Below are 16,545 nucleotides of genomic sequence, written 5' to 3' on the forward strand. Positions count from 1 at the left end.
TATATGTGAGATACCGGCCGAAACATTGGAAAGAGTATGCCAAAATTGGACTAAGCGGATGGACCATTTGAAGGGCAGTCGCGGTCAACATTTGCAAGAAATAATCTTCAAAAATTAAATTATATGAATTGTACTATCGATTTAAATAAAAATATCATGCCTTTTTCTGAATTTTACTTGTGTTTTTTTTGAAAAACTTTCCTATAGCTCTTAAAAAAATTCCTCTTACTTATATAGCCAGCCAGCGCTCTTGAGGTAATGGAGATGATTGATGGAATTTAGGTTGGCGCACTGCCCGAAACTGTTGAAGAAAGACCCAGTGACCTTAATCGTCTAGCTGCCAATTCCGGACATTTACAGAGAAAGTACTTAACAGTGTTCTTCTCTAAAAGGCCCCACTTCTTCTGTAATGAAGGTTAAATGGTAAACCTAGCTTTCTGCGTGTGTGCCTATAGCCCGGTAAGTACAGCTACAAGCTTAGAAATTCAATGGCGTGGAGTCCCCTCTACGTCCGGCGCTTATTGTACTGGGTCCAAAGGGTTTTCGAAACAGCATACGAAGAAATGGAGCTCCATCTCTACTGTACTTTTCTGAGAAATCAACTGAACAATTTCCCGTTGTTTTATGTTTTTTTTTGTGTTTTGGCGGTGAGGTTGGGTTAAAAATGCCTTCGACCCATATAGTAACCGTCGCTACTACGTATGTGACTACTAAAACTATCCCTCCTCGTCCCTCCACCTCGGTACTGTTTCTGCATTGCTTCGAGGTAGAGGTCCAAGACGGCATCCTAAAAAGGCCACTTACTTCCTTATCCTGCGTCCAGGGTCGCCTGCTTTGAAAAAACCCAACCCAATGCTCTTCAGCTAATGTCCCCATTCCACACCTATTTTTTCGGATAATATCCTCCACGAAATTTGCAACGGCATTCCATTTTTCTTCGCCTCTTATTATTTTCTCGATTATTTCTTTAGGTTGACATACACCAATAGCTCGTTGCAGAACTGTTCTCTCTGTGTTCCAGCTCTCGCATTTGAAGAAGGTGCGCTACTTATCATTATATTCAGTATTTCCATAAATGCATTTTGGTAGGTTCACCTTTCCAATTCGCCAGAAATACGTGCGAAAGGACCCATGCCCGGACAAAAATTGTGTTAGGTAATACCCTCATCGTGCATTCTTTCTACCTACTTCTTTTGATCGGGTATTAGTCTCGCTCTCTATCTACCGTACCGTTCAGAGTTCCATCTTGCCTACCAAAGTGTGGGCGTTTGAATTCTAATGTCGTGACAGCATGGTCCTGGAGTGCTATTCTTCTTTAACAACAGCCAGTAACCTTCCTTGCAAGCTCAGCAACAAGTAAATTTCCCTCTATGTTCCTATGTCTCGGAACCCAGATCAGATGAACGTTGCCTGCACGCGCCCGATATATAATCTCCTCCTTACAGGAGTTGACTAGTTTCCTTTAGCATTTTGCATGCCTGCAGGATCGCAAATACTTCTGCAAGGAAAACATTAGCAAGTACTTTCATCCACATGACTTTTCCGAGCGCGTCTTGAAGCGAGTGACGACAAAAAAGCAGGATAAAGTGATCGTCCCTTTTTTAACTACGCCAAGCACGATCAGTTCTTGCTAAAAAGGGAATAGATGTGAGTATCAACTCCATCGAACGTCGACTGAAGGAGGCGAACATATCCTACTGCCCTAGATCGTCAAAACCACTACTCTCAGAAAAACATTTTCACAAACAACACAACAAGAAATTGGCGTCACAGTATTGGACTGGCCTTCCCAGTCTCCAGACGGCAACCCCATTGAAAATGTGTAGTGAACTATGAAAACGCATCTTACCGGAAGGCCAGTCCATGATTTAAAGCAACTTGTGCGTCAAGTTCGCAGAATCTAGTCCTGTTCGACGACGAGCTATGCATAAAGCTGGTTCAAAGCATGCCGAGAAGATGCCAGTCCATACTTGGCAACGGAAGACTACGCGGCTTATTGAGTAATTGCGACACGTAGTTTTGTACATACTTTCATGTGAAAAAATTTGTAAATATTATAAATATATATCTTTTATATAGGATTTTTAATAAGAGATCTAAGTGGCCCTAAAGAAAAAAGTCACAAGGTGTTAAATCACAAGATCTCGGTGGCCAATTGTGATCACCTCTTCGAGAGATAACACGGAAACTTTTCCCGTAAAAGATCAATGGTTTCGTTGCTTGTGTGGCACGTAGCGTCGTCTTGTTGAAAATAAACGTTGTCCAGATCAATACAATTAAATTCCGGTCATAAAAAATTGTTAATCATCTCTCGATAGCGCAATCTATTCACCTGTTACGCTGTTTTCGGAAAACCATTTACTTCATGAATAATCGCGGTTCCTTTTTTCTGACACAGACTGTATATAAATTACGCTTACACCCGTTTGAGTGCTGGGCCGAGCTCCTCTTCCTATTTGTGGTGGGCGTCCTTATGTTGTTTAACAAATGGAGGGACCTACAGTTTCAAGCCGACTCCGAACGGCAGATATTTTTTATGAGGAGTTTTTTCATGGCAGAAATACTTGATAGCTTAATAACTTAGGCGGTGTGAATATTGTCTTATGTTCTAAAGTTCTTAATGGCTAAATAAATGTTCAGAGGGCTCGAAACCCCATCCAACTATTTTTAATCTGGTTTTGTACTTTGCGAACCTCCTAATTATATTTTGAACCAGTTAATTTGCACAAAGGGTGAAGAGGTTTTGTTTTTGTCCATGAAGATTCTCAGTTCTAGTTCTCCACTCGCATAGAGCAGAGCGAGCTAGCTAATGTTTTGTTTTTCGTGCGTCACTCATCCCATTTAGTTCTTAACTTTAATTTAATTCATAAACTAAACTATTTTAAACATAAAGGCAAAAACATGAGTGTTGGCTAATTTGCATAAAAGTAAGAAATTATGGAAATCATTCGTACTTGTGAGTTTACGTTTCTACCGGTTTGCTACAAAATGAAGAATTTTAAATAACTTTTAGTTTCCTTAACTGGTTTAATTTTAGGGAGTGTTGAGCTTTTAGAGCTGTCGGCATACGCCTTTGGTATAAGCAGTTTAGCGGCTGAAAATAACAGGCACTTCTGTTGTTGGTCTATTAAATTGCATTATTTAATGCCTTGAAGAGACGGAGTTGTTTGTATAGAGCCAAAATTATGAAATTATTGAAGATATTGAAGATATTACTTTTTATACTTTTTATACCTATTATAAAATATTTTTAATATTTGAAGGTATTGTCTGACGACTTATATTTAATAAACTGTGAGTCATATCTTGGTGCGTTTCTTAGCCTTCGAAGATGTGTCACTAGAGTTTTATACCCGCATGCAGTTGTGTACAAAATAGTATATCGGGTGTTTTTTTAGCTGCATGAGAACCATCCATATCAATAACTATGATTTAAAAGCTGAGAATGGCTAACTGTTTTGATATTTCTGTGCGGTAAGGTTTGTCATTCTAAACTTATGCCAGGGAGAAGACGTCGTGAAATACATTAAATCCCAAAGGCTGCGATGGTTAGGGCACACAGCATGGAAGGCAGCCGCCCCCAAAAATCTTGTTTATCAACAATTTGTCTAATGACCCGAGCCCGAGGACAAGGTTAACCTGGCTTGACCAAGCCATAGGCGACCTGAAAAGCTACGAGTTAGGAGCTGGAGATCTGTTGCTATGAACCGTGCAGATTGGGAGAGGATTGTGGGTGAAGCTAAAGCTTTTGAAACAAATAAATCTCTTCGCGAAGTTCATAGAGCAGAGGCGGCATAAATTGTTAGTATTTTCTCCGATATGAGAAAGGCGCTGCCGTTACGGTGAATGGCGAGCGCTATTGAGCTTGTTCACTCAATTTTTGTTTCTGTTTACAAAAATTAATCAGCTAAACATCGACGACATTTGGTGCTAACAGGACGGCGCAACTTGCCATACAGGGCGCTTTATCATCGATTTATTGCAGTAGTCAAATCAGCATTGACAGCATACGGCCAGATTTCTTGGAAAAAGCAGTCAAAAATTTTCGTATTTAAAAAATAAATACCATGAAATTATGGTATCTACCAGGTTACCTAAAATCCAAAAAATTTCATTCCAACAATATTTTTGTTTTGAATTATAATTTGTCATTAACGCCAGAATTGGTTCCATTGATTGCTCTTCTCTTTTAGAAAAGATCGCTTTTAATCCATGCGGTATTCTTTAAAACTGCTTTTCCTAGAAGTAGTTACGGTGTCAACCCTCCCATATCTAGGCATTGTATTGAACTAAACTTGGTCTTCAATGCTTTATATTTTGATTTCACGCAAGGAGGATCTTTTTTAGTTAAATATTTGCTATTGTTTTTCTCATTTCTCATGAATTTAAAATTTATCCTAATTTTCAGATTGATCTTCATTTAGATTAATGTTAGCTGTGTAGTTTGTAAGAATAATTTGCATTTGAAAGTTTAAAATAAATATAAATAAATATATTGTTTTGGGGAATCAATTTGTAGCGTTTTTACCGAAGACTTTTATTTAAAAAAAAGGCAATAATTATATCAGTAAGTTGATCAATTACATATTCGCCGTTGCTGTTTATAACCTCTTCCCACCTCTCGACCAATTTGTTGATGTCGTTCCGCCAAAAATCGCCTGGTCTGGTGTCAAAGAAGTTGCTGAGGCAGGAGGAGAACCTCTTTGCTATCGAAGGTAACGCCCTTCATATGGCTTAACAGGGAGCGCAAAAGATGGTAAACGATCGGTGCAAGGTCCGGATGGGGTCTGGCATTGCGGTGAAGTAGTATGGTCTGACTATGCCGATCAGGCTTTGTCAGTCGGACAGCCTCATTCACGCGGTGTAGCTGAGCATTGTAGAGCTCCTTGTTGATCGTGGCATTCCTTTCGAGCATTTTCCGGTGCACCATGTCCTCCCAATCCCATCAAACACATATCATGATCCTCTTTGGGTGAATATCCCGCTTGACTCTCGGCTTTGGCGTATCACCTGGAGCCACTCACTCCTTTCTTTGTTTCATATTGATGTATAGGCACCATTTTCAATATCCCGTGTCGATTCGGGACAAAAAGCGCTGTTTATAATCGCGTCTTGCTCGATGACGGGCGAGATACTGAGAAGGAATTTGAAGGCGACTTCCTTTTTTGTTTTCTTCGCTGAGCTCGTGAGACACCCAGGCTCCCAATTTTATAGTAAATCCCATTGAGTGAAGGTGATTGAGAATCGTTTTATGATCGCAGTTCATGTTTTCCGCCAATTCACGACTGGTTTGGCGAAGTTATTTGTGACGTTCTTCATCGAATTCGGAAGCCGTTCCGCTGCGAGACATATCATCGAACTTTGCGAACCATTTCCGTGCTGTTGACTCGGCTATGACATCTTCTCCATACAAATTTCAAATGTCCCGGACTGCTTCGGCAGCTTTTTTCAAAACTAATAAAAAGTTAAATAACTCAAAAATACAATTAATATAGTTTTCAAGAGATGAAAGAGTTTTATCGAATGAACACTTACCTTTTGACAAACAGCAAACAAATCGTTGCAAAATAAAAGAATATATAAGAACGCTATGAACTTATTCCCCAACCGAATTGATATAAAAACGAGGCGAAATTAAGACATATTCTTACGAATCTCGCTAAAAATATTTCTCACTTCACAAGTACAGTGCAAGCTGATAATTTCCGAAATACATAGGGAAAGCATTCAATTTGCTATGCATATATTTTGATGTAAAAATTGAAACTGCTTTATGAAATTCTACCTTATAGCAACTCGAATATTAAAGCTCATAATTTTTTTTGGGGGTTATTGAAATCACGCACCACTCATGCCAACGTACTGAGTGAGTAAAATTTTAGTTTTCCTTCTTCGTCTGTACGACCATCTGTATAAGATTAATCTGTATAGATAAATCAGCTTTTAACTACGGCCGGCTTCCTAGAAAAGTATAATTCGAAAATAAAAAAAACAACGACATGTCTGTAAATAACGAAGAAATTTCGGAGAACTGTTTTGGCAGCATCCATTTTTCAGTAAATGTGCGTATTTCTGAAATAATTTTTGCATTGCCATACTCCACACTCAATGTTTACCGGAACACACTCATTTCACTCAAGACTAGAATGTTTAAAAGTTAACGAACAGCCAAATAGCTTTTGAGAAGCTTGCCTCCCCAATAATGTGTAAGCTGATGGCAAATATTCACCTACAAACGAAACGACAAATATTCACCTGCACAGAAACAAAATGTATTAGTAAACACACGGAGTAACGAGTAACAAAACCCTACACGACAGCTGACTATCATATAAGCACTCATATTATCATCATCCTTATCCTCATTCAACTACACATTTTTGTTCTAGCCATGGGAAAGTTCTGATAGTTTCCCCTTGTCGGTGTGATATTCTATCTCTCTTTTACCAATAGCAATTTCTTATAACTGAAATATATATCTACTATGCTCTAAACTACTTATTTTCGTCATCAAAATGTAATCAGCACAAACTTCTCAATAACTCCTCATTTTCGTTAAAAAGTAATCAGGCTGAGGAGTTTCGTTAAATTGTTTTATTTAGAAATTATTAAATTTATATTTTTTATTGAGATTCGAACTCACGAATTTTCAATATTTTTTTGTTTACATTAAAAAATTTGTACACACCAATTCGGTGTTTCATCCACTGAGATTCGAACTCACAAATTCTCAAGTCTTATCCAAGCATCTACTCGCTCGGCTATAACAAGTATGAAACAAAGACAGCTAGATCTCACACTAGAACTGTTTTCAGAGCACCACATTATTTCCTTAAAATTAATGAACACTGATGCCTTGGCGTTTAAAGTACAGTAGATATATTTTTCACTTATATAAAATTGCTATTGGTAAAAGAGAGATAGAAGTCACACCGAACAGGGGGAAAGAATATCAAATGAAATATTTGATTTCCCCATTAAAAAATGTTTTATATGCTATTCTGATAATGAGCATGTATTAGAGACTAATAAAATACTTGTAAACCCTACAAGACAGTGCTGACCACTTTTGACAAAAATTCCAACACATTTACAAGTATTTTATTAGTCTCCGAATGGCATATGGTATTTTATGAGGAGTTTTTGCATAGTAGAACTGCACTTGGAAAAAGACTCTCGGGAAAGAAATTTACAGGGTGCGCCATATTTTATGTCGGTATGTAAACGCTGAACAACTTTGTCATTTACCAACCGATCGACTTCAACATACATGTTTTCGATACGTCAATTCAGTACAATTTCAACCATGGATCGCTTTACACCGAAAAAACGCGCTGAAATAGTGACGCTATGTATCGAAAATAGTCGTTCTATTGTTCTAACTCAACACGTATATCGCAAAAAGTATCGCGGCAAACAGGCACCGTCTGGCAATACTACTCGTCGTTTGGTGTCGAAGTTTTTTGAGCATGGGACACGGCCGTTCATCAACGACCAAGACGATCCAATAAACTTGTTGAAGCAGGAGCCAACAGTGTCGTATCATCGTGGCGCTCAGCATTTTGGCGTCAGTGAAACCACAATGCAGCAGTGTGAATAAACAAAATTGCCGCATTTGGGAAACTGAGAATCCACACTAGATCCATGAAATGCCATTGCATGACCGGCCAAAACCATCATTGGGCCATATTTTTACCGAGAAAACGAATCAGTCGATGGAAACCGATATCGATGGATATTGGCTCATTATGTCTGCTCGCAAATGTGTGAGAAAGATTTAGACGGTTACTGGTTTCAACAAGACGGTGCGCCATGCCACACTGCGAATGCAATAATTGTCAAAAGAGGCGGCATTGACTGGTCCCCCAGATCACCTGACTTAACAGGATTGGAAATACTTCGTTTACTTAGAAAGTACTTCGTTTACTTATCACATTATTAATGCCATTGGATTGGAGGCTGATATTAATAATGTGATGAAAGCAGCTTTCTGTAAACGAAGTATTTAGCCATTTAAAAATTCAATTAGAATAATCAACAGTGATGTGTTGCTCTGTTCTGCCCTTGTTTACCACTAGACCCAATCACTTGATTTCTTAACCAGTTTAGGATCGAGGGGAAAATCTGCACCGAAGCTTGCACCTCTGCCTTCACTGACGGTTCCAAAATGGAATCAGGAGTAAGAGCAGGGATTTTCTCTAAATCAGCCAATTTATCTATTTCCTTTAAACTGCCGAATATTGATAGTGTTTTTCAAGCAGAAGTCTTGGCGATATTCACATTTTCTCCGATAGTCAAGCCGCGATCAAAGCTCTGACGACGCCATGGGGCTGAACGAAACTAGTAAACTCATGTAAGGAGGAGATCAAATCTCTTCGGTGTGCAGGTATTATTTCTCTAATCTGGATTCCAGGTCATTGGAACATAGAGGAGAATGAGATTGCTGATGAGCTTGCCAGGAAGGGCACTGAATTGGCCTCAGAGACCTCCTACTTGGCCATCGGCATCCCCCTGACAGTTGTTAGAGAGGAAAGGCACAACTTATTTCGCAGGATAGATGGAGTTTTATGTGCTATTTCGAAAACCCTTTGACCCCAGTACAGTAGAAGAAGGACTCAGAAAGTTCTTGGGACTCATCGCGATTAAATTTCCAAACTCGTAGCAGTGTTAAACGGTCACTGGATGATCGGCACACACGAGGAAAAGTTAGGTTTAACGTTTAACCACCATTGCAGAAGCTGTGGGGATCTTTCAGAGAAGAAAACTGTTGAATACTTTCTCTGTAAATGCCCGGGTTTGGCCGCTAAACGATTAAGATAATTTCTTATACAACCTTGGTCAGTGCGCCAACCTAAATCCCATCAATCTTCTCTATTATATCAACAGCTCTGCCTGGCTCTAGATATCTGCCTGTTGGGGGTCTCATAATGGTATCAAAACGGCGCTTTAGTGCTACTTGAGAAGTGCCAGACTGGCACTTCAACCATTTCACCTACCTACCTACTTTAGAAAGAGGAAGAGTAACGGTTTTGTTTTTGATATCGATTGAACACTCTTAAAATTTGGTGCCTGAGCGACTTACTTACGAAGCAATACGTTCCAAAAAACCTCGTTTTGTTTCAAATGAGGGCTTACAAAATGTTTTAAGGCCAACAGGATTTGGAATAAAGGCGAAGTGGGAATGAAGAACATGCTTTAAATTATAGTGGGAACACACCTCAACCTGCGAAAAGAGAAGTACTGGAAATTATAAAGAAAATTAAAACTCCGGCTCTCCATTCATTGACTGACGGGTTTCATTAGATTAATTCGACTATGATGAAAAGCGCATGCATCATCTCCTACGCAGAATAAAGTCCGATGAATACAAGTTTACCGATTGGAAGCCAAGTGCATGTGGAAATGTGGGAAGACTAAACCTCTAATCTGTGCCATTTATTGCAAAATCCTATGAAATAAATATTGCATACAAGGTAAGGTCGAGCGTTTTGCGTGAGACTAAGACAAGCGTAGGAAAACCATCAACCAGGATGTCAGCATTGGGAAGGATCTGTCTTTAAAATCTTATATTGGCATTTAAATATTATTTTAATGTATAGATAATCCCTTAGCTTAAATAAATTACCAAAAACAGGTGGAGTCACTGTAAACACACAATTTAAAGACATTTATTACTTACGTACTAAGATGGCACTACAACCGTATGAGAGTTTTGGCCGAATCTAAAAAATTGTGTCATCTGGCTCGGTTCGCTACTGGGGCCAGTTTTTGACACCAAGTCCTGCCAGGTTATGTCTCACTTGATCTCCTTAATGTAGATTAGGTCTTCCTTTTCCTCGTCGTCCACCAGTGGGTTCCCTGTCGAAGAACTGCCATGTCGGACCACTTTCGCTCATGCTGGAGACATGGACAAGCCGCTGTATTTTAATACGCTTTTAATACGTTCCTTCGAATACAGAATTCATTCTTGCCTACGCGATGGGGACCAACGCTTTTTCGGAGAATTTTTCTCTTGAATGCTCCCAGTGCTCTTTCATCAGTTGCCCTCATCGTCCAAACTTCTGCGCCATATACAAGGTGAGGGATGATTAGGTTTATGTACAGTACTGTTTTTGGGTTTCCCAGAGCGGGCCCGACTTCTCAATTGCCTTCTGAGCAAAAGTAACACCTCTTGATAAGAGTTAATCTCTAGGCTGACTTCGTTCTTCTCCACTTCACAACAGTGACTTGTTGTCCAAGACGTGGAGGAGGCTGGTTCCTTGTGTAGAAGTTAATGAAAGTGGGTGAAGTTAAAGTAAAGTTGGCAGTGACAGAGCCGATTCTTCTGAAAGCAGCTCACAACTTTCGGGCTTCGCTCAAGTATACTCTGAGTAGATGTGAGAAGGCGAAGAAAATACCCTCACAAAGCAGTTGACAACCTCCAAGGTAGCCTTGAAATGCCGCACATCTCTTAACGAAATGGTTGAGTCATTTCAGCTAATGATAACATGTGTTCCTGGACATTGTGACATTGACGGCAACTGCAGAGCCGATGAACTAGCGGTAATCGACACCAAATTGACCGATGGATACATAGACAATGATATAGGTATACCCTTGTAAACATGTAAACTGCTGATCTTTCAGGAAATTGTAAGAGTAGCGAATGAAAGATGGCGTAATGTAGCCACTTGCAAAGTCCGACAGCTGTGGCCGACTCTCAATGCGAAACGCACGGAACTTCTACTAAGCCGAGATAAGCACAGTCTTAGCACACTGATTTCAGTTATAACGGGACGTTGCCTAATCGGTAGGCACGCGCAGAGAATGGGTGTGCAAACACATGAGTTCTGCAGAAGTTGTATATATGAGAAAGAAACGATCCTGCTCTATCCAGACGAAGAATCACCATTTTGGGTAAACAACCCTTTAATGAATTGGAAGATCTCAGCTCTGTCGGAATCAAGGACCTTAAAAAATGTTTGAAAAGTACACACTGGTTTTAGGAGAGATAAGGACAAGTTCTCCAAGCGGCATCGCAATGGGTTATGCGCCCGAGTTTGTCCCATAGTGGACAACCGCTTCAACCTAACCTAACCTTAGGCGGTCTAACTCCGTCTAATATTTACAGGCTTATTACAAATTATCTTACAGATCGCTGCGCTTCACTAAACTACGCCGACGCCACTACAACAAAAGCAACAAATAGAGGCTGTATCCAAGGGTCTGTATGTGGTCCAATTTTTTGGAACATTATCATAGATGAGCTTCTTTCTATGCCGCTGTCTGAAGGGTGTAAAATTCAGGCTTTCGCAGATGACATCCTTTTAATAGTCAGCGCCAGAACTGTAAAAGAACTGCAATTTTACGCCAACGATGCTCTGCGCCTAATATATAATTGAGGAGAGAATGTGAAGTTGACTTTTAGCGACACCAAGACATATGCTATGGCATTTAAAAGTAATGCTAAACAAGCTGAACTATTTTTAAATGGCAATCGACTAATCTTCGTCAAGGAAATGAAGTACCTGGGTGTAGTAATAGATGATCGATGCTAAGTACGTTGTCGAAAAAGTTCAACGAGTATATAAAAACTTATGCCGATATGTTAGACCTCATGGGGTGTACACGCGGAAAACGTTATCACAATTTATAAACAAGTTGTGGAGCCAACTATAACGTACGCTGCAAGTATATGGGGCAAATCCATACAGTTTAATTATATTCACCGTCTTCTCCGCTCGTTCCAAAGAAATTTCGCTATACGAGCAATCAGAGGCTTTCACACAGTTTCGGCCAATTCGGCTCTGGCGCTTGCAGGGTTCACGGCGCTGCATCTGAAGATAAAAGAAATTATGCAAATTGAAAGTGTCAAACTATCTGGAGTGTATGATGAAACATTAAACTTTATGCTTAAACCACGTACTGCATCAAAAAATCAACTACATCCTTCCGAGCGTCAGTCTATATGTTTTGCAAGTATAGTATCACAACAGGAAGCTGACAATATTATCGACGCAAATGCGACCCACATCTATACCGATGGAAGCAAGTTTGAAACAGGCGCTTGTGGATCAGCTTTTGTCGTTCATAAACAAGATGACGACTGGACGTCACGTAAATTTAAATTACATAACATATGTACTGTCTTCCAGGCTGAAGCTCTAGCAATTGACGCTGCACTGAAGTGGGCTCAGAAAGAATTGAAAACGGAAAAACTAGTCATATATAGCGACAGTCACTCTTGTTTGGAAGCTATCCAAAATTGGAGCAAACCTAATCCTTTAATAGTATCAATTCATCAGCACCTGCACCTTCTTCGCCAGGGACACAGAATTGACTTTTACTGAGTCAAATCTCACATCGGTATTGAAGGAAACCAGCGCGCAGATGAGCAGGCAAAAGAAGCTGCAAATCAAGGAGTTGTTCGAGTATACACTGCATTTCCTTTAAGCTATGCTATACGGCAAATTCGGTATAAAATATTCGAGTCATGGCAACAGGAGTATGCCGGCGATACCACTGGCTCCTTTACGAAGACTTTCCTCCCAATTCTTGAAGATACGCAACTATACCGACAACTCTTTGGGAAATCATTCGAATTGACACAGCTGTTTACTGGCCATGGTTTCAATTAGGCATACTTGAAGCGATTTAAAATCATTGACGAAGACTGGTGCCCGTGTGACCAACTCACTGTGCAGAGTATGCATCATCTTTTGCACGACTGCCCACGCTTTCACAATGCACGACAGAGACACGAAACATTCTGTGCACAATATGATATTCCAGCATTTAATATTAAACAAATTTCAAAGTATCCTAGTTTGATAACATCATTCAATGATTTTGTCAAAAAAATTATCAATAATTTAAAAAACTTCAATGCTTCAAACAATCCTACCTCATGACTAAATCACAATAGTATTGTAATATAATATAGTAGAATAACTAATAAACTGCTTGTATCCAATCGCAGGCATTTTATTTCCGTTAGCTTTGTTAAACTATAAAAAGTAATCGAAAATATTTCTAATCTATCTGAATGAATATTTGCACTAAAATACAAATTGATTGAAATAATAAACTACTCGAAACGCAGTAAGCGCGTAGAGACCAAGGAAAAAAAACCTAAGGCGAAGCCACCCAGGATAACTAGTTGTGCGTAGGGTTTGTTACCTACCCCAGACAAACTCGCCCAATGAAAAATTAAAAACAGCCCCGGATAAGGGCTTCCTATAAAGATGACGACACACGCAAATGAAAAAATGGACAACACATAGTTGTTCAGTAATAATTAAAAAAAATTTAATACGTGGCGGATGTTGTAGTTTATTATAGCATTATATTTGAGTATTTTCATAATCAGTACTAAATACATTTATGTATTTTGATTTTTAATGAGCAAGTTAATTAAAATAAGCGTACAAACTTACCTGTACACATCCGCACATTAGCGTGAATATAATTTTCAAATTTGCGGAAATAATTTCCATTTAAATTAATTCTAATCGATAAGCAGCCAATGAATTTAATCGAAGATATTATAATTTCAACTAAAAATATGTTAATAAATATTGCTGAAAACATCGAATTGAATAATCCAAAAATATAAACGAACAATTTTTGTTTGCTCGCACCGAAGTGGTAGGGTTCAAATGTGTACACATTTTAATTTCTTAAATCAAGCAGAAAACTGGAGAAACGGGTGCGCAAATATTTGTGGCGAATTTTCATTGAATGGCTATAAAAATTAAAGAAAAGGAAGCGAAAGCGAAACATGGAAACAAAACTGTTGCCAATTACTCCCTACTGAAATTTGTGAATATGTATTAGTTAAGAATTTATAGAGTTGTGTTTTTTGTTTTTTTTTTTTTCAAATAAATGCACACTTGCCAAAAGCTACCCTTATGGTTATTAAAGTCTTATTCGCACACAGACGCATGCATGCATATCCACATAGGGGCGCAGCACCTGCACTGAAATTAGATGAGCGCCAAAGAGCGTTTCCCCTTTAATACAAACACAATTTGATTTTACTCTCATTCACGTTTTGTTGCTTGTTAAACTGGTTTTTAGGCGTTCGCTGCTGGGCCGGCAGGTTTCGGCTAGTAACGCACCTACATGCACACACACATACTCGTAGGCAGCAGCAGTGCGCCTCTGCGTCTGCGTCACCATCAACAACAATTCAGATGATCGTTGAGCTATTGTTGTTGCTAAAGATGCTCACGCTATTCTTTTGCTCCAATGATGCGACCGATTCATTGCTGATCGTTAATGAATTGCTGGGTCGGTTTCAGAGTTGGCGTCTACGGTAACAAAGATGTACGCGCTTGCGCACCACATAAACACGTTCATATACATATGTGTACGTGCATATGTGCGTGTGTATGTATGAATTATTGGCGTGGCAGATCACATTTTTATTTTTGTTAAAAATGTCGTTTCGCAGTTTGGGCTTTTGCTGGATTTCGCAGTCTTCATTTATATTGGCAAGCAGCGCGACGAGCATCTTCAGTTCTCACAGATCGGTCCAAACGGTACGGTCTAGCAAAATAAAGATTTTTTTAAATTGTAATTTGATTTTGTTGAGATTTAACACTTATTTATTTAAAATTCTTAACGGCAAAAATTTTTTAAATAAAATAAATGTATATTTAAGAATGAAATTTACTAAAAAACAATAAATGTTTTAAATGACATTTTAAAAATTAAAAACTAAAAATGTTTGTTTTTGAAAACAATTGTGCCTACAAACATTAAAGGATAACTCCAGACACTTGACAACATAAGACTGTGGATTAATTCATTTGAAAAAAAAAAACAAATTACTGTGAAGCAAACACAAAACTTGCTAAAACGTGTAAAAACTATTTGTTTAAAAGTTTTCAAAAGACATTTACAAACTCTAAAAGAATTAAGTGTTAAATTAAATATTTGTTTAAAGTGAAATTTGCCGTTGCTGTAATAATTTATTAATTTTTTATATTTTTTTTTCTCTTCTAAAGATTTTTTAATAGATCGCCTAGAACTTTTAGAAAAATAATTTCTCTTGCTTTAAGCAAATCCTTATCTGTTTGCAAAAATGGCGCGTGCAGTACTTTGCATGGTGAGTTTTTTTTTAAATAAATCATATTATTATTCGTATGTATTTTTAATAAGAAAAAATGGAATATAACGAAACTAGATTATCGCAGTAATAAGTTTTAGTCTTAACTTTAGTTCTTAGTATTTTTGCTAAAAAGTATTAACGAATAAGTATCGAAAATATTTATGAAAAAAAGTTACTATTATTTACGTGGTACAAATTAGGAAGTGCTTAAGTCGGTTAAGGACAAAGCTCAAAGCTCAGGGCAAAAATAAAATTTAAATTTTCTTGTACGATTCGGCGCGATGTAAGGTTCAGTTAGAATGTACATAGGTTTGACGCATTTAAAAGGCTAATCACTTGTGGAGTGCTAATTTAAGTGAATTTATGAATTCGAGTGCTTCAGATTGTTCTTAGTACGGACTTCGAATAATACTACACATTTCCCCATTTTTTCATTGCAAGAAAGCATATGAGAGCATTTCCCTATTGAATACAAAATAATTTCACCCCTCACTTATGGTAATCGATGGATAGTTGCAGCAGGAGTTATGCTCGTATTCAATGGTTCTCAGTATTATAGCAAAGTAAACGAACGATCCAAGTTCCGAAAATTTTGTGCTATTTAGCATTCGAAGCTCATTGTGTTACGAATATTCCAAGGAAATTCAATGGAGATTCCATTATTCAAAGGAAAAAGCAAGCGATAAAATATCAGAAAACGCATCTTTCTCAGGAGGCAGTTCTTGCATTTTGCAAAATTCCTGTTACTGAGAAAGTTGCGTTTTCTGACATCAAATGAATGCACGTGGAATTTTGAATCAAATGAATTCGCGAAAAACGCGTTGAAAAATTTTAGGCGCCCGGCAGGCTGATTGACAATGAAAGCTTTAAAATTTGTTTCCACTATAGAATTAATTGGGCGCTGTTTTTACGACTATTCAATCAAAATAAAAATGAAATCATAAAACGAAGATGAAATCATGGAAAAGATCTATTAGAATTGCATTTAAAGTAAATATGTTTTACTTCTTGCTTCTAGTAATCATTATAATATGTGGAGCTTGGTGTTTCTCATGAAAAACTGTCTTGCTACGTTTTGTTCTTAGTACTGACTTCGAATAATACCAAACATTTCCCCATTTTTTCATTGCTGGGCTCAATAACGGCTAAGATGCTTCAAGCACATTGAGTGGAATTGAATAAGAACTCAGGTTCAGATGAGATGAAATTCTGCTAGAATAGATTTCGAAAAAAGGAAAAGGATAATTTTAGTTCCGAGAAAAAGTTTAAATTATATTTTTAATATTATCTCATTAAAGTGAGTAATTTAGTAATTGACGTACGACGCCAATTGCGAAAATGATACATTTTCCGATAGGGTGATTAATTTTGCGCCCCCTTGTATTTAAGCCGCAAGAAATAGGTATTTAAACTGGTTAAAAAGTACTTAAAGGAAAGCAATTTAAAAATTT

The 16,545-nt window shown here is 38.1% G+C and overlaps 1 protein-coding gene across 3 annotated transcripts in view; it reads left to right on the plus strand.

Annotated features, from left to right (window-relative positions):
- Positions 1–14,437: 14,437 nt before the first annotated feature.
- The window catches only part of LOC128860356 (collagen alpha-1(XVII) chain), a 66,604-nt gene continuing 64,496 nt past the window's right edge, over positions 14,438–16,545 (plus strand). The window contains exons 1-2 of one of the 3 annotated variants that reach the window (XM_054097840.1): positions 14,438–14,522; positions 14,991–15,091. In XM_054097840.1, the coding sequence (XP_053953815.1) occupies positions 15,068–15,091 (24 nt within the window). In that variant the 5' untranslated portion in view covers positions 14,438–14,522; positions 14,991–15,067. The other 2 variants (XM_054097838.1, XM_054097839.1) reach the window with 2 other exon arrangements.

Source organism: Anastrepha ludens, chromosome 4, assembly GCF_028408465.1.
Source record: "Anastrepha ludens isolate Willacy chromosome 4, idAnaLude1.1, whole genome shotgun sequence".
NCBI classification, from domain to species: Eukaryota; Metazoa; Arthropoda; class Insecta; order Diptera; family Tephritidae; genus Anastrepha; species Anastrepha ludens.